General features: G+C 40.2%; 1 protein-coding gene across 1 annotated transcript; it reads right to left on the bottom strand.

The window, feature by feature from the left end:
* Window positions 1-1066: 1066 nt before the first annotated feature.
* On the bottom strand, window positions 1067-19033 carry LOC117555669 (complement C3-like). Its single transcript, XM_034230614.1, has 33 exons — window positions 18887-19033; window positions 18480-18579; window positions 15949-16043; window positions 15640-15831; window positions 15349-15504; window positions 15065-15194; window positions 14043-14111; window positions 12681-12878; window positions 12460-12577; window positions 12276-12364; window positions 12012-12151; window positions 10212-10424; window positions 9052-9115; window positions 8848-8937; window positions 8452-8658; window positions 8075-8150; window positions 7834-7993; window positions 7449-7544; window positions 6768-6918; window positions 6272-6357; window positions 5854-5931; window positions 5599-5754; window positions 5054-5116; window positions 4827-4908; window positions 4684-4732; window positions 4419-4509; window positions 4011-4100; window positions 3822-3924; window positions 3575-3664; window positions 2864-2956; window positions 2630-2713; window positions 1537-1681; window positions 1067-1339 (listed from the first exon to the last, which is right to left on the bottom strand). Exons 2-33 carry the CDS (start codon window positions 18526-18528, stop codon window positions 1207-1209), a joined length of 3636 nt encoding a protein of 1211 aa, XP_034086505.1. The 5' UTR covers window positions 18529-18579; window positions 18887-19033; the 3' UTR covers window positions 1067-1206.

Below are 19033 nucleotides of genomic sequence, written 5' to 3'. Positions count from 1 at the left end.
TCACACCACAGCTCCATTTCTCTCCGATGGCCGTTATTTCTTCTAATCCTTGGCTGCTCCTGGTCTCTTGGACGCCTAGCAGGCTCATAATTATAATCATATGCATTCGAATATATATTTTCAACCTCTTCTGTGTCAAAACTAGCATTGTGATCCATGTTTATTCATACGTTAGACCGGCCTCTCTCCCCCATGTTACGTCACACGCGGGAGGTCACGTGGGGAGGCTTTTTTTATGTGGAAGTAAAAATGTCTTACAAAAACGACGCCAGATGTCACTGTGGTGTATATTTCTGTATATATTTTTTGAAAATCTAGTGTATTCATCATTTTCCTACACATTTATTCACTGGTGTCTCTAACCTGCAAGTTGCTCTTTAAATTCCCTTCACAAAATAACAAGAACCTAAAGGAAACATCATATTGTGTATGGCTTCAAACACTTCTAAAATGTGGAGTTTCCTTCAAGAAATGTGTTTTTTTACTGCTCAAAAAGCACTATATTGACATTACACTAAGGGAAGTAATACGCCTCTGAAAGCCCTCAATCTGTAGTGTGTTTTAGTAAAGTTTCATGAGTCTGTGAATATCCCGGATCAGTTTAAAAAAGGTCCTACTACAAATAAATGGCATTTATGGGGACCAACATCACCACACCTGGCTCTATAACAACATTTCATCAGTGGAAGCCGTGGCGCTGTAAAAAGCACGACCAATCATCTGAGCCGGCTAAAGTAACTGGATGGCCTACCTGCCTGTCAGCCTTCCATCTGGGCACAAACTGATCTCGTGCCCTCATTGGTCATGTGCGCGTTCATGTGTGTTGGAGGAGGGGCTCTGTAAGGAAGGGGCAGATTTTTTCCGACTGTGTATTTTCAAATTCTAGCGCACTCGAGCTGGTTTCTCCAACTTTACCTACCCCACCTTTAAAGACTTAAAAAAAATATCATTTATCAGTTTAAATGGTAAGAACTCATCAACGTTTACTATAACCAACACAAGAGTTACATATTTGTCTAATTTTCTACATTAACTAAAAGTGAATATGAATATAAGATACAGAAAATGAGATTGAGATCATTTAATTGTAATCAATACACTGCAACATTGTAAGCCCATACATCTTATAGCAGTGAAAGTCGTACAAGATGGGAATAATGTCCAAATATAAACAATTCCAAAAACAATTAATTTTCTTGAGTTTCACTAATGCTGACATACAAGGGCATGGTCGGTCATCTTCTCCATGCCCAAACAGGTAGGTTGTTCATCAGCTTTACACTCAGCTTCTGTGGGCCAGTACTCGATCCAGGTACTTTCTCCAAGTACATACTGATACCTAAGGAGAGCAGAGTGAAAAACACGTTAGGTCTTCATCATGTGAACAGCTATCTGTAACATTCAAACATAACATAAGAAAGCCTCCTTCCTCCTTCTGGATACTTTATTACTTGATCAATGGCAACAGTAAATGAGTACAACAAATATTGACTTGATTTAGTATAAAAAGCGGTGAAACAGAAAGATCTAACTTACGTTTGATGTGCCTCATCTCTGCGAATATCATCTGATGTTCCCATGATAAGGTACGTATTGCCAACAACCAAATCTAAAGACTCCCTGCAGTGCGGATAACTGAGGAATGTGCGAAGGTTATTCAGGGGACCCACATCAAACGTTCCTGTTGTTTAAAATGAGGAGAACAAAGAAAAGGTGAGGATCAAATGGATAGCTAATCATTCATCATAAAACAAAAGCACTTTATTATTACATATTTCCAGTGGAATCATTCTGAAAGGAACACACGTTTCTGGAAACGCACTTATTTGCCTTCTGTCCAAAAGTGAAAGGGGCTGTATTCTGCTTTTTGGGGTTTCCCTCTCCTGCAGTTGTATGGGTTGTTGTGCATGTAAATGGTCTGCAAAGGCTGAAATCCCCGTGTTCCCTCCAGAGGGAGTTTCAGACACACACTCCCACCCCCTGCTCGAAACTCTTCTATTGGACGGCTTGTTTACTGCGACATAGTGACATCACTACATATAACACTTGCGCTTCTATTGTCTAGCCCCCAACACGTCTTACATGAGAGGCTAAGGGGCGGGACAACTCCAAGTGGTTGACCAATCACAACAGAGCCGGCCAGCTAACTAATCAGAGCAGACTGGGCTCTGGTTTCAGACAGAGGGTGAAAAGAGGTGCAGCAGCTCAGGCAGTGAGAATATTAAAAAAAGCACTTTTTTGACATTAAAGCATGTAAACATGTCGCAGTAGAGCCCCAAAATATAAATATGAATCATAAAAGTGAGCATAATAGGGCCCCTTTCAATGTATCCCACTCACGACTGTATAATAATTATCCAGCCAACAAGCTGCTAGCTGCACTAATACATGAAACAAGTCGAACATCTTATTTTGCCTAGAAACATGAAAATGACCGGTGTTGACATCTAACTGCCTGACATAAATGCATTCACCAACATTTTAAAAGTTGTATGTTATTGTCTGACTGAGTTTAAATGTGCACACAAAATGTAAAAGGAGGTAAACCCACTGCTAAGTCACCTAACCCTTTACGGCACCCTAGAAACATCAGGGGCTACTCCATTTTAGGCAGTTAATAGATACCCACCTTCTTTGATGACAGCCAGAACATGCATTGTGTAAATGTCTGTGGACAAACCACCTTCAAACACTTCCAGTTTCATTTTGTACACTGAGGACAGACACATTGTAGATTGTTAGCTCATCTGTTTCATTGCTCACTTCTTCTCCCAACCTCTTAGACACACACAATCAAACAAATGCATGTTTGGTGTATAAAAGTACTATATTGAGTAAATTCAATCCATTTATGCTCTCTTACCAAAATCTATTTTGCTGGTTGGTGTACTCTCACAAGCCTTATCTTTGCGCTGATCATTGCTGATTTTCTCCTTCTTCTGCATACTGCAGTTCTCTGGAAATACACAATTAGCATAAAGTTATAACACATCCGATCAAATGTTTATAGTAGTACATGAGCATGGATGAAGGCAGCTGTATTTACGTCACCATTTAGATTATTAGTGAGGTTTCTTTTAGACTTCAGGTGCTTATGTTTCAATCTGGTGATTTACTGCAAACTCAATTCTACAGCATTCTCCTTTACCAGATGTGAAACTAAGTGCTTTCCTCATAAGGAGTACAACTCCATGATTTATGTTGTAAATCTGAGAGACAATTCCTGGTGATATCATTATGATTCGATGCTTGCAGTGTGGCTTTCATGGGGACAACGTCTGTCTGTCGTTTAGTGGCTCCAACACTTGGGTCAACACTGAAATATCTCAACAACTATGATTGGGGAATAGCATTTAGTGCTGCTGTCCATAGGTACGACTCTCAGCTACTAGCATTGCTGTATAGCTTCTGAGTCTTTGTTTTCAAAGTATGGTGATACACTGCTGCAGTTTACAGACCTCAGACCTGCAGTCTACCTCTACAAAGCACAATTTAAGTGTTGTGTTATTTAGAATAAAAAATGGAACAAATACAAGTTTAGAATTGATGGGTAAGGTTGCTTTGACCTGTTTACCTTCAGCACATGTGCACTCATCACCTCTGCAGAGCCGCAGTAGCTGTCCACCTTTCCTCTCTGGATGGTAGAACTGCACACAATGTGTTTCTGCAATAGAAGAGAAAGATATTGAAACAGGTTCTTCCGGTACTTTATAAAATATATATTAAATACTTCAACAAATAATAATGCCTGCTTTTAGACAGTGTTATATTCTCTGACATCTATTGGGAACTAAAGACATGGAGGTTTCTCTAAGACTCACGCTCATAGTATTCATAGACAGATACAGCCGCTGGTTGTAAGACGCCCACTTTCATTGTCTGATGAACCCTAAAAATGATTTCTTCTGGTTGTGTGTGAGAAACCTGTAGATAAAGGTGAGATAGAGATACAAACACAAAGAGCAAGGCAGAGAGGAAAAGTATGGAGGAAGGAAACAGCGACATCTTACCTTGTCCAGGTAGAGGATGAGTGAGCCTCTTTCTGACAGGACTTTGTTCATCTCATATTTTGCAATGGTGCGCCCATGTCCTGTGGACAACTACACACACACACACACACACACACACACACACACACACACACACACACACACACACACACACACACACACACACACACACACACACACACACACACACACACACACACACACACACACACACACACACACACACACACACACACACACACACACACACACACACACACACACACACACACACACACACACACACCCACACACACACACACACACACACACACACACACACACACACACACACACACACACACTTTTCTCTCTTAACAGGAACCGTGACAGTGCATTTGTTGTGGGTTACTGTGTATGAGTTCTTACTGAGTCCAAGTCCTTTGTGTTAGCGGTGAAGCCGGTTAGCAAGCCAATATCCAAAATTGACATTGCTGCATCTCTTTCCTTGTCCTTATACCTGTACACAGAATAGATTGAAGGAAATGAAAGTGTTAAGAACATAGTGAAAAGGGTAATGAACAGAAGCAGAATATTTAATACAGATTGTGAAATATAATAATATTGTAAATAGCTGGTTAGAAAATGTTATGAATAAAGCCATGTGGCAGTGTGTTGCCTTGGTTGTACTTACAACACTTCTATCCTCAGCTTGTAGATCTTCTCGTTCTCATAAAATTTTTCTGCAGGAGTGAAATATTATATTCATATTTAGTTCATTTGTTTCTCAAGAGTAAGGTACAACAACCGAAGAAGAGACAGAAGGCACTAAATCACCTGGGATGAGCTGCACTGACAGGTTAAACTTCTGACAATCACTTTCCTTTTGTTCAGGCAGAGCGTAGTACAGCGACACCATCTGTCACAGAGAAGGTGTAATATTTGATATGAGTCCTCACAAGGTTAAAAGGGTATTAGGTAAAATCTTAATAAAAAAAGGACGGATCAGTTATTAACTGTTATTTAAACTCAGAGTATAACATATACAAATATATTGTACTCACTGTCACTGTTGCTTCTCCTGAACCCCTGGCAGTCACTGTCACATTCTGGTTTATTTCATTGATCTGTCAGAGTTTAAATATGAACACAAACACAAGCAGTCAGGGATAAGCAGATATTAAAGTATTTATTATTTGTGTGATGAAATCAATGATCAGTGTGTAAATATGCAATCTGTACATTTACAACTTTTTCAAAAATATCTGATTAATCTGGCAAATCTCCATGGAAGAATTGAGATCCTCAAGGGACTCTAGAATTCATAAATAAAACTAAATTCAGTTCAAAAGTTAAATATGTTAAGAATATAGGTTTTCAAATGTGCTTCTTTAGTATTTTTAGTAAAACTGAAATTAGTTTTTTTCTCTATTTTCAAATCACTTTTATTGTTCAATTTATTTGTTGAGAGTTTACAGATGTGTTTGTAGTCCAGGAGACTACCCACACTATACACATGCATGATTTCAATCTGTTCACACAAACTGTGTTGAGACAAACATATGCCACCTTAATGAGCCACTGTTTGTGAGTGTGTGTCTGTGCTTACTTTAGATGTCCTTGTGGCATAGTGGTTATCCCTGTTGAAGTTGTACTTCTCAGGCGTTAACCTGCCCGGCAACAAAATATCCACGTTCAGATTGTACTCTGGTTCTTTAGCACTGGACCAGTACTCTGATATTGCCTGGTACACCATAATGGTGGCCTTAAGAGAGGGAGGTGGGGGGAAATGAATCAGAACAAAATAAATGATAATCTAAAACAGGATGGAGGGATCAAGATGGAGAGAGGAGTCTCTTCTTACCTGAGTCGATCCATAGCCTCCGCCAACTTTCTGCTGTTTGTTGAACCATCTCACAACAGGTCTGGCATCTTCAAAAGCCTTTATTCACAGAAGGAAGGTACATGGTTGAACTTTTCTGTCATTCACTGTTCATTAGAATTATAAAAAAAACATACAAATATAAAAAAAGACAATCAAATTGGTTACTTAATAATTGTAATACTCGAGCTGGTTTCTCCAACATTACCTACCCCACCTTTAAAATATTGGATACTTAAAAGGGTAACATTTCACTTATATTTTAAGGCTGTGACATTACTGACTGACACATTTCATTGACAATTGAATACAAACCTTTATATTAAGGTGGCATGGATAAGGACTAAATTGAATGTTGTCTGTAGCATGAAAGGAACACACATAAATGCGACATGCTCACCTTGGCCTTGACCAGAGCGAGAAGAGCGTACGCCGTAGCCTCCAGTGTGTAGATACCTCCCTTAGGTGTCGACCAGTGGTTCAACTCTAATGACGACAAAGAAATATCTTCCCATTACTTTTCTATACATCAATCTATTTACTTATAAATCCAGGATATTTCATCTTAGAAAATAATGTATAAATAAAATACATTAGGAAATATTAAAATGTGCTCGCTCTTAAGAATTTTAACAAATCCCCATATATCTGTTATTCAAAAAGTGTTAACAGTATTTGTTACAGGACATCGTATGGCTGGAAGACTATTTATGTCCATTAGAGACTGTTTCTAAATTAGTTCAAACATTTGACATTTCTGTACTGAGCAAAAATCATCCCATAATACCAATGTGTTGGTCCGGCTCTTAGTAGTTGTGGATGAGAAATCGTTTTGAATCTAATCACCAAAACATAGACTATGTTTCCAAATAATAGTTTAAGAATAGTAACAGCACCTGGGGAAGCAAACTTGTAGAGGATCTCGCGGTTCATTTTGTTTTCATTGGCCATGGCATATGATGTCATGGCAACAGCATATGGGTTGGTTAGGCTGGGCAGACGCCTTTCCAGATAGGCCACCGCTTTGTCTATACTGCGGGGTAGACTCTGTACAAAAAGTAAGGGAGGAAAGAGAATAAGGCGAGAACAGTCAGATAGACATTTTTAGGCAACGTAAAGAAAAAAATGTCTTTCTTGAACTAAAAACAGACTATTAGAGAGTCGAAAACTAAAACATGGACAACATCCCAACCGGATAACGCTATTTTAGCTACTATTCAATCTCATGGTGGCCACACCATAAAGCATATACACTGATTAATAGTCTATTTACTCTAAATAGGACCATCATTTATCAAATGAACATCATGCTTCAATAAAGAAGACTCAAATCTAGCGATTGTGACCATAAACTAATTTGGAAAATTAGTTGGTTTATCTTCTCTTAGACTTCTATACAATCTGACTTGATTCTGCCACCAGTGGAGTCGCCCCCTGCTGGATATTAGATGCAGCTTAAAGGCACATCCGGATTGGCTTCACTTTATGGACCCGGAGCATGTTGGATAGACGGTAAATAAATAAATGAAACAGATGAGGGAAAAAGAGAAAACATTGTGTGGAGGTAAAGTACTCACACTAATACTGGCAGCACATAGCGTTCGTGACTCCTGCATAGCAATGAGGCAGAAGGCCGTCATGGAGGCATCTGAATCTGAGCCACGCACATCACCCTACACACACACACACACACACACACACACACACACACACACACACACACACACACACACACACACACACACACACACACACACACACACACACACACACACACACACACACACACACACCACACACACACACACACACACACACACACACACACACACACACACACACACACACACACACACACACACACACACACACACACACACACACGTTATTGTTTTCAAACAGATTAGCAATTTTTGTAGCACATAGATGAAAAACAGATTTCTATGAAACCAGTGAACGCACCATCATCTCTCCATGGAACACCTTTCCAACTTCTCTAAATAAGCCATCAGGTTGCTGTGCGTTGAGAATCAGAAACGTGATGGCCTCACAGATGTGTGCACTTTGCACTGCCACCAGATTGTGTGCCATGGCAAACACCTTGGCAACATAGGCTGTCAACCTTAGAGGAGAGAAGAAGGTGTAATAGTTTCATACGTGACATACATCATTGTGTGAGTTCAAGGATGTTTGAATGCCTCACCAGGAGCTACTTGGGTGATTTGGAAACACAGCAAAAGACCCATCTGTTTTCCGGTAGTTAAGCTGTGTGTTGTAGCCTGTACACAAACATATACATACAACCGTTTTAAAAAGTGAATATCATTGCTCTACCTAATCTTATTGATTAGAAGCCAGTTTAAGGAGTCCTGAATCTTTTTCAGTCCTTAGAGCTTCTTTCAAATGATTCTGCTGGCATAGGCTTTTGTTTTAAAAAGGGAAACCCAAATGAGGGCTGGACAGGGGTGGTGTGGATTGATTTTCTTTTTCAAACCTCTTCTACAATGTCAGACAATTTAAAATCACAGTGGCATTAATAAGATTCTGCTATCTGTACTAAAAATACATCAGTGAGCCTACCAGTCTTGATGTGTTGGAGGGCTTCATTACGTTTCTCAATGCCCACAGCTTCCCACTGGTTGGTTTTGTCCAAATATGTGGCTGCAATGAGAGGTAGGGTCATGCCGATCATGTTCTGCTCTCCACAGCCACCGGGCTGTTTGATTAGAGTACCCATAGAGTTCCCGCTAACAGCGTTCTCCACGAGGGCAGACATTTGTTCTCTCCCTGAATGAACACAGACAGACAGAAAATAAACACAACACGTTATGAATCAACAAGAAGAAACCTCTAAGCAAACAACAAAGTTCCCCAACGACCAGTGAGGTAGATATTTCCAATAAGAACAATAACAATTTATACCAATTGTATGAATAGTTTCCATTGTACATGCACTGACATGGCATCATGTCCCACCTGTCACAGAGATCTGTGTGCTTGTTGGTGCGTTTGGAACCAAATCTTTTTTGGCAATTCCACTGTTGATAATTACTACTTGTTCACCATCTAAAGGGAGAAACAGCAGCAAGTTGCAGCATCAATTAGCAACAGATAAAAACATAACGTTGATAAACCACTATACTGTAAAATGCAGCTATGTCCTTCATCAAGGCAACTCACCTACACCTTTATTAGAGGGGTCTAGAATTATAATCTTAGGATCTTTTACTAGTACACCTTGAGGCTGGAAAAACAACAGTTAGGACAAACATTAGAAATTACAATTATTGGCTTAACTTTTTGACTAATCTTTGTTTGCTGTTGTTTATCAAAGTGAAGTATGGTCCAAATTTAAATAAGGTTTTTATATATCAATAAGATGCATTTCATAAACATGACAGTTTACGAAACTGACTTTACCAGACTATATCTCTCATACCTGTAACTGTAGCTTTCAAATCAAATTTTATTTATCTACCACATTTAAAAAAAAAAAATGTGGTCGAGCCAAAGTGCTGTACATACAATAAAAACACTTTACAATAAATACACTTTACAATAAAAACACTTTACAATAAAAACACTTTACAACAAATACAACAGCAAAAATAAAAAATCACACACAGGGAAAAGTCAGGAGTCGTGCTCCGCTCTGACTAGAAGGCCAGGGAGAAGAAGTGTGTTTTAAGTGTGGATTTAAAAACCCCCAGGGTCTGGGCCGACCTCACATGGAGGGGCAGAGTGTTCCAGAGCCTGGTGCCAGCTGCTGCGAAGGCTCAGTGCCCTCGGGTTTTGAGCCTGGTCTTGGGCACTATCAGCAGCAGCTGGTCAGCCGACCTTAAGGCTCTGGCTGGGGTGTGGCGATGGAGGAGTTCGGCTATATAGGCCGGAGTCAGCCCATTTAGGGCTTTGAAAACAAATAAAATACGTTTAAAATCAATTCTGAACCGAACTCGAAGCCAGTGCAGTGAGGCCAGAATTGGGGTGATGTGGCCACGCTTTTGTGGCCAGTGAGAAGACGTGCAGCTGCTGCGTTCTGAACTAGCTGCAGGCGTCTGATTGACGCCTGATCCATACCCACATACAGAGCGATGCAGTGATCCAGTCTCGAGGTAACAAAGGCGTTAATAACCCTTTCTAGGTCTTTAAAAGATAAAAACGACTTGGTCTTGGCTCCAAGCTGTGTTGCTTGAAACTAAAAGTAGTAACAAGAATATTACATCCATAATGCTACAGACCTCGGATGAGTACTTTTTGATGGCAGCTTGAACATTTTATTGCAATAAGAGAACAATTCCACATGGTGTAAGAAAAAACACGACATGGAGTCTTTTTCTTACCACCACCCGCAGCATCTTCATAATTCCATCATTAATCGATGAACCTTTAACAGCAGCTTTGACCTCAATGTGGAATTCTCCTTCTTTCATGGGAATGATGATGAAGGGCACAGATCGGGTAGTTTGAGCCCCAATTCGGACCTCCTGGCGATACTTTCCACGCTTTGAAGCCGAACTGCACACATTATCCTCCTCAATCAGATCAACCCGCACCTTGAGAACAGGACAAAGATGGACTGGAGATCGTGAAGTTGCTCAAAGATAAAGACTATTATTGAGGACACAATAGGATTACATCAGTTTTATTTTAGCTCATCCATCGATAATGCTTTCCTGATTTTAATTCACATTTGATGATATCCAGTGTTTTTTACAGGATCAATCTGATCTTAATAATAAAAGGCACACTGTTGATAATGCAGTAAGGTTTCCCGCTGCTGAGGCATCTATCGTTTTTCCATCCCAGTTCAGACATGGTGCCCACTAGCATTAATGTAGCATCAGAGCGTCACCTGTGGCATTTTCATCCCACGAAATATGGAATTGATAGCTACAGTCGCTACATAGAGCGTCTGTTAGAGCCAGTATTTAGATTTTATAAGAAAGGCCACCTAATTGTGACGTCTGTAGTCAACGCACTTTAAAGGACTACAATTCCCACGGCGCCTGGGCTAAAGCCACAGTGATGGGCAACCTGTTGAGAGACGCCGTCGAGGAACAGTTTTGAACCATACTCGTACACGTACATACAAATTGTACAAGTACTCTTTAAGTTATGAAGTTATAAGTATTATCAAGAGAGAAAGAATACCTAAGTTGTTTGTTATTTTATTTGAGTTTTGCCCATTTCTTTTGAATATTGTAAAGACCTATTTTCTTTGTTGCATGTGCAAAAGTTTGTTATGTTATTTTGAGCAAACACTTCTAAACCATCGGAGGCCGAGCAACTCTTCAAACTGTGAGTAATTTAAAGGAAAGAAACGAGTTAGAACTGTCTGTTTAAGGCGTCTAGTGGCTTAGTGGAAAGACAAGGAAGGAAGCCACGACAGCGTCCTTTTCAAAGTAGATAGAAATAGCTATTTTTGAATACTTCTTGGTGTTCTCATAAACACTGAATTGATCAGATTAAGCGGCCCTATAGTTTTTTTCCAAGCTTTTATTACTAGAGCATTGATTGGATGGGGACCTCAATATTCTATTTTTACATCTGTCACGGAGGTGATCTCTGGGCCCATAGATCTCGGCCTCCGTTACGGGTTGTGTAGCTTCAGTGTTGTTGATTGTGTTCACCTGGGGCCCTGCGTTGTCTCCTCCCCCCTCACCTGTGTCTTGTTGATTGATTAGTGTGTGTATTTAGGCTCTGTTTTCCCTGTCAGTGGACAGGTAGTGTGTGTGAGATCCTTGTGGCTGCTGACTGTGTTCAGGGAATACAGTCATATTGAGGCTAGTGACTATGTGCACATGAGAAATAAATGCCCACACCGGGTTATATTTGAACTCTCTGCCTCCTTGCTTTGTCGGGCCACGCAACGGTCAGTCTCACAACATCCATGACGCATTTGTTCAGAGCTACGTCATGCTTTTTATCACGCAGGTAGGCCTATAAATTAAATCTAAACTGGGTTGGAAAAACGATAGTCGCAGGCCAACCACTATGTGAGCAGGTATGAAAAGTCTAGAGTAGGAAGGTTATTCACTCTCTTTATTGATACAGTATGTCAGTTGAATATTTGCTGTTGATTTTGCCCTTTAGTCTAAAATGTTCTCTTGCCTCTTATACTGTATTTAACACAGACTTACAGTTCGAGGATTGTCTCTGTAGTTGTGCAGGATTGCCTTAACTTCCAGCTGCTCTCCCCGGACAGCAGAGTATGGCAGCCTGAGATCAATGAAGAATTCCTTCTGGACAATCACCTCTAACGAATCACCAACACAGATTCCTTTAAGATGAGAGGGACAATAAAAAGGGATTACAAAGAGAAAGAGAGAGAGAAGATTTAAGGGATAAAACAAGTTCAAGTTTAGATTCCTAAACGAAACAGCTTTCAGTCACTGAATCCTCACCGTGAGTAGTTGACAGACTAATGCCAGTGAACTGCCAGGTGGTGATTGAGTCTTGCAGTGGAACATTTTTAGTCATTGATGTGGTTTCACTGAAAACAAAGAACAGTGTTACATCTTTGGGAGGTAAGTGTAGGCGTCACTATTGAAGTTAGTGTGTTTTGTGTGTGTATGTCGGTTGACTTACCATTCGTCTCGTCCAGTGCAATTAGGAAGTGTGATATCTGACCACAGCCAACTTTCAGGGAACTTGGTGCGAGAAGTCATTTCATTGCTGTCAGCGTAACTGTCGTCATCCTCCTCACCTAGAGTGTCAAACATATTTTCATTCAGAATGGTTTGTTACTACTACTATGGCAACAAATGATCACCCAGGGCTTCAGCCCATCCCTTATCCCGGTCTCTTACTGCGAGCCAGTTGAAGGCTCTCCACCTTGCTGTCAGCTCGCTGGTTTTCCATGTCCTTGCAGCAGTGCAGGAAGGCTGCTGCACAGGCTTCACCATCAACAATGTACTCTACACGCCTTTCACAGGTGTAAGAGAGGAGGGTGTCCCTCATGCCATCCAAACAACAGTCCCGTTGCAGTTTTTCTTTATAGTTACTCACTATAAAGAAAAGGGTTTTGAAGAAGAGACGGAGAGATAAAGATTTGTGCAGGAAGGGTTAACTTGAAACAAAACATTGTTTTCTTTCAAGGAACAATATGCAGTATGAAGGAACACATTGACTATTAACTAAATGAAAAATAAAGTAAAAATGGCTTTCCCTTTTGACTTTCACAATACATACTCTAGCATGGCATGGAAGAATAATCTGAAACCACACCATCTACAAACATGTGGAGAGCCTGCACTGCCACAGTCTGCTTCTCTCCCTGCCATCTGCACCATGGTAACTTCACTCATCTCCACCTCACATCTTATTCAAGCCAGCATAAAAGCCTCTTTTGCTCAGTAACTCATTGACAAATTGTCCTATGCTACTGATGCTGGACTTTCCAAAACTATTCCAGACTGCTTCCTTGTTGCCTATCCTGCCGGCCCCTGACCTTCCTATCTCATCTTTACCCCGCTAGCCTAGATGACTTCAAAGAAGTCTTCAGTTGAGTCAAGGCAAGCTCTCCTCCTCCACCCATATAACTGTGCTATTGACCTGCAGCACAGCATGACCCCTCCCAGTTGTTGTCTGTACTCCCTGTTTCAAGCCTTCATCCACCGCTGTCACTAGACCTAGACTCAAGCTTGAGCTCCACACCACCATCCATTGCTCTCCACATCTACAAAGGGGGCTTCTCGTGCGACTCTACCTGAACCGTCCCTCCTGAAGTGGAGGAGGTGGACACATTGATGTATCTGATTAACATGAACTGTGTGATGGAAGCATAGACTGTATATAAGAAATATATGTATTTACCATTATTTCGGCCATCAGTTTGTTAACTACAACTTTAAAGCTAAGGTCTGGCATGTTGGCAGTTGCCATCTGTTAATTAGAACAGGGACTCATGGATTTAAAATAGACTTTTACAAAGAGTTCAAAACAAAAACATATGGTCAACCGAAATTGGATAATATCAAACCAAAGGAAAATGCATACTAGCTACTTGACAACCAAAAGATAGGCGCAACCTAAACCATACCATGGTTTGATATGTATTTTACTCTAAATGGGAACCTAGGGATTGAGAACATAAACTTGTAAGAAATACTTTTCAGACAGAAGATAACAGGAAATTAGGCTATTGTTTTGTATAGAGTTATGGTTCTTACGTAAGCTGGTTCTGACATCCATGAATGTGGTGGCTCGTTTCCTCCTGCTCGGTGCCGGACATTTCAATTCTGGAAAAAAAGCAACAGAGACAAAATCTTTTACAGAACTCAACAATATTCAACTTACCTTTAGCATTGTATAATTGATGTGGAACTTTTAAAATCAGAGTGAGGTGATTTCTCTGGTACACGTGAACAGGGTGTGGGGGTTGTTAGGGAATATTTCTGTCTTTACTCCTAGATATTTAACCTTTTGCCTGTTGACATTTATGACCAACCCTGGCTCTGTTATCTCCTGTAAGGAATGTGCTAATGCAGTCATATGTTGATATTTCTCAGTTTATGACCGGTCAACTCTCGGTCACGAGATGGTTTATGATTGTGGGAATGCTGACTTCGAGCCTAAGCACCACAGACAAGTGATTCAGTGTCTCCAGATGTTTACGTTATCTCTCCCAATATGTTGATTACTCTCTGTAAACCATTTAAAAGGTCTAGCAGGAGAGAGGCGCGTCAGAATTGATTGTGGCATCTCAACCATGTGGTCAAACCGTGGCCCGTGACATGTCTTGTGAATTCTCCGGCTGATACTTGTAATAAACCACCAGTGTTTGCCATCAAAGCTCCAACTCTCCTCGTGTCTCTCCGAGTCCTGACTCTCCATTGCTGCAGAAGTTTCTCATACAGGGGTGAGAACATGTGATATTGAACGTCTGATTTATGTAAATGATAAACTTTTTTAGAATAAGTGCTAAAGGTGTGTTTTAAAACCGCCTTATAATAAGGACAATTCAGCTCTTGGAAACTTGGAAATGCCTCAAAGGGCAAATTCAACCAAAGACACAAATACCCAGATATGGGAGCCATAAAAAGCCATAAAAATACCCTTTAGGATGCAGTTCTTCTACTGAACACAATATGCTCAGTTCTAAAGAAGCACTTGACTGATGGTGATGAATAAAGGTGTATGTGCTCACTTTTTAGAACTATGTTCAGGGAAGGGGAGAGTAAAGTAGTGTCACCTTGTCTGTAGGCAGTCCCAGAAGCCGTTTTGGACTCAAACAGCAGCCCAGCGTCGAAGAACACACTCATACCGTCCTTCCCTCCACCTGGTGTGCAACCTGTGTCGTACGTCTCTACAATGTCCCACACCTGAGCATATGAAAGTCATTCACACACAAATAAATAGACTTAGACTTAAAGGCAAGAGGTAGACATATCTGGAAACTCACATTAAAGTTCTGATATGTCATTAGAAATGTATTCATGCAATGAATGCAAGAAAAATATGATATAAATAAATTGCCTTTTTCTGTGTGAGGCGGTGCTTGTTGTTAAGGACATAGACGCCTTTGTCCACTGCCACCAGTCCCACCATGGCCCCTGGGTCTCCTGTAACCTTCAGACCAAACATCATGCCAGGCTCATAGGATGGAGCGGATCTCAATGGTTCTAGCTTCAGCTAAATGTGAAGGTGAGGTCAATGAATTACACATACAGTTTGGATTTGTTGCACCAGTTGCTTACATTAAAAAATGTCAGATGAATACAGTAATAAATAAATCAGTTGGTGTGTGTTTTGTATTGCGTGTCTCACCGAGCCCATGCAGGAGTCTTTTACATCCACCCAAACAGAGTCTGATACCACTTCATTCCCATTTGTGTGGTAATAGGCTATGATGCGGAACGATGGCAGCATGTCTTTGGTAATGAGAACCATCAGGGAGATCAGTCGTTCACCTCTTGTGTTGTATCTGCCTTTTTGCACCAGCTGACCTCTGCTCATGATCTATAGGGACACTTACATATCAGCACTAATGAGCATGTATACTGCACTACACAACTTGATGGACGCAACAAAAAGGGTAGTATAAACACACATGCACAGATTTAAAACATCTCTCACCAGGTATGTGATGTCAGTGTTATGACTTTCCTGCCTTTCGAGGTTGAGGCTGATTTTCAGGTTATTTCCTAATCGTACATCAGCTGAATCCACACCTGCAAACATGACATGTTGTGATTGCAGTATCTCAAGTATTTCAAAAGTAGAGCATTGTAGTACATTTTCTCCCCATACAACAATGATATTTTACATTGCTTCTGATGGACAGTAATTCTAGAGCAAGAGAGTTCTATATTAACTTGTTGCATAAAAGTGAAAAATATAATAAAAGGAGCATGTTTTCCAGGCATATTATTTTAACCTGTTAAGCCCTGAGCTTGTTTTTCAGGTCTCAGGCTCGAACATGACATTCCCAGAACGAATGACTCTATCTTCACTTTTAAAAGGGGCAAATTAATAATCTTTTTTCTCAAAGTAATGTTAAACCTGTGAGTTGGATGTAGAAAAGTCAGAATCAATATAGATTTATTTTATTTTAAAGTAAATTCAGATTGAACATAGTAACAAAATGTAAATTATAGTGTCCGTCCAAAAAAAAAAAACATTACTTATAGTGAAAACTACAGTTGAATGCAACCCGATATCACGGCAAGACGTGAACATGTGACGATTTACCATGCTGGGAGACGTGAAGATGTCACGATTTCGTCCCTTCAAACGTGACAGCTACACGGTATTGTTAACCAGTGGATAAATAACCGGAAATACCAAGCAAATGCTACCCCGACGTAATGATTTATTTTTTAATAGCCACACTCGATTACGCCGATTTTCTTGTTGCCCCAGCTGGTCGACACCTCTTTTAGCAGAAACAAAGGCTACATTAAAGTATTAAATCGATGTTAATCCATGCGTGTGGATGTGGAATTAACGGACGTGACGTTGTGCGATTGAGTTGCCAAGCAACAGCTTCGGTTCATGTTAATTTACAAACTATTCAACTACAACCGTAGTTATATTTAAAAACATGTTAGAAGGCCTCACGAAATACTTTAATGCACATTAAAATGTAAATGTGAAGGAATGTGTGTATAACAAAATACATCGGTCATTAAACGAAACCGGAAACAGACGTAGGCAAGATCCTCAGCTCGCTGATTGGATGGTTATCCGCAATGCATGCTGGTGATTTGGTTTTATTTTAGTTAACCGGACTTCCTGTTGATGTGAAATCTGAAAACGTTTTTTAAAAACACAATAATTCTTTATTCCGAGTGTGCTTGCTTTTCTCTTTGAAGGTCATCACATAACGGCATTGTAATACACGGTTCGGCTGCATTAAATATTACATATCTGCCGTAGTTCTCTATTTATAGAGCCCTGATGAGAAGACTTCTGGACAAACAGGAGAACTGCCGCCAAAACTGAATACGTGACGTGGATCATAAATATATCAGCAATTAAACAACATCTTACATTTATTTTCACACAATACGTCTCCTTGCAGTATCAACACTAATTCGGCTGACTTTTATATTTGATCCAATTGGTAGATAGGCTGTATTTACACCATAACCGTGCACAGCTGATATAAAGGGACACCTGGTGGTTAAAGCACGTTATTTAATTGTTAAGCCAATAGAATCGAGGAGAAGTTCCTAAATCCACCTACACGTTACTAAATAAGGAGTGAGAGTGATGCGTAGCCAGAATACCCAAAACAGGAAGCTGTCATACACTCTGGTAGCTATCATAGCAGCTAATATGGAATGGAATGATGGATTATCAGTAATCATTTCAAAGTGACACAGACACATTGGATTAACCTTCAGACACGTTTCTCTCGTTTTAATGCCATTGAACACAACTTTTGATCAGAAACAGCAACAGGTAAGACATTTCTCCCGTTTTTGCTACCTAAAGCTACGTTATGTGTTGTCTGGGTTTGCTTCCCATGTCGCGAAAACTGATCGCTCAGTGATGGTACTTATACCTCTAGAATCTGTGCAATCCCAGATTGCTAGCTAATATCTTTTTTGTGCAGATCCGATAAGTAATAAAGTATTTATTTATACCTAGAGTTCTGTGCTAAGTGCGTAAGCATTTTTTCGCTCAGGACTCATTTAGACGCTTCTTGTGAGACTTCTGTTTTGTTTCGGTGAAAATGGTTCGTATCGCCAGTTAGCTGAGTTTCTTCCCTTTAAGTGAGTATGACACATTCATAGTTTATTAAATGTTAAGAAGCCCTGAGACACAGTTTCGTGAAAAAAAAGCCCGTTGCCCCCGCCGACGGGGGCTATGGGGCTTAACAGGCTAAAGGTATTTGGCTCAATACCATCCAAAGTCTTGCAAATCTTAACTTTGAATAATTTCCTCAAATATAAAAAATCCAAAATTTCATACACGCTTCACTCTACGTTCACTCCGTAATTTGCCAAACAGCCATAATAAGCGCAAGGCGGATTGGAGTCTATTCCTAAATTAGCACCTCTATGCAGTGAATTGAGGATCAATTTAGAATAAAACCGTTATTCAAAAGATACAAAATGAAATAGTGGTATACAAAACGATTCCCACCCCTGGTCTCTTACTTATGTGGATATAGTTGTTGCTTTGGGTAATATATGGGAGAGCTGTCATGGTGGCTGATGCTTGTCTTTCCGATGAAATACGAGGAACATTCGTCTTTGCCTGAAATGAAAGAAACACATAAGCATACATATGGTTGAATAAATATTGAGTCTTTCCTATTCCATCTTTATCCTGGCTACGATTAAGATAAGCTTCACCTTTCACATACTGTAAATTAAATGTGCAAACAATCGGAAGTAAAGCAATGAGCTATAAAGAAGCAAAAACATCTGCTGATAGCTCTGCTTGAATTCACCTTAAAAAATGAATATCAAAAATGTTTAGAATGATTATTCATTGATTGCAGGTCAAAGCTTACATTTGAAAAGCGGCCTGTGGTGCCTGTATGCATTTTTAAGAGACTTACAGTGATCGTCAGTAGTAGTGGGTTCCCTCCTGTATTGATGGTTAGCCTTGCGATGCCATTTTCTGCGGTGATGCCAGTCACACTGCCTGGTTCAACCACAACAGCAACACCTGGTGCCGGAGTGTTGTCAGGATTCACAACTTCGAC

The sequence above is a fragment of the Gymnodraco acuticeps genome, unplaced genomic scaffold (assembly GCF_902827175.1).
Source record: "Gymnodraco acuticeps unplaced genomic scaffold, fGymAcu1.1, whole genome shotgun sequence".
Classification (NCBI taxonomy): Eukaryota; Metazoa; Chordata; class Actinopteri; order Perciformes; family Bathydraconidae; genus Gymnodraco; species Gymnodraco acuticeps.
This window is presented reverse-complemented; position numbering and strand designations above follow the sequence as displayed.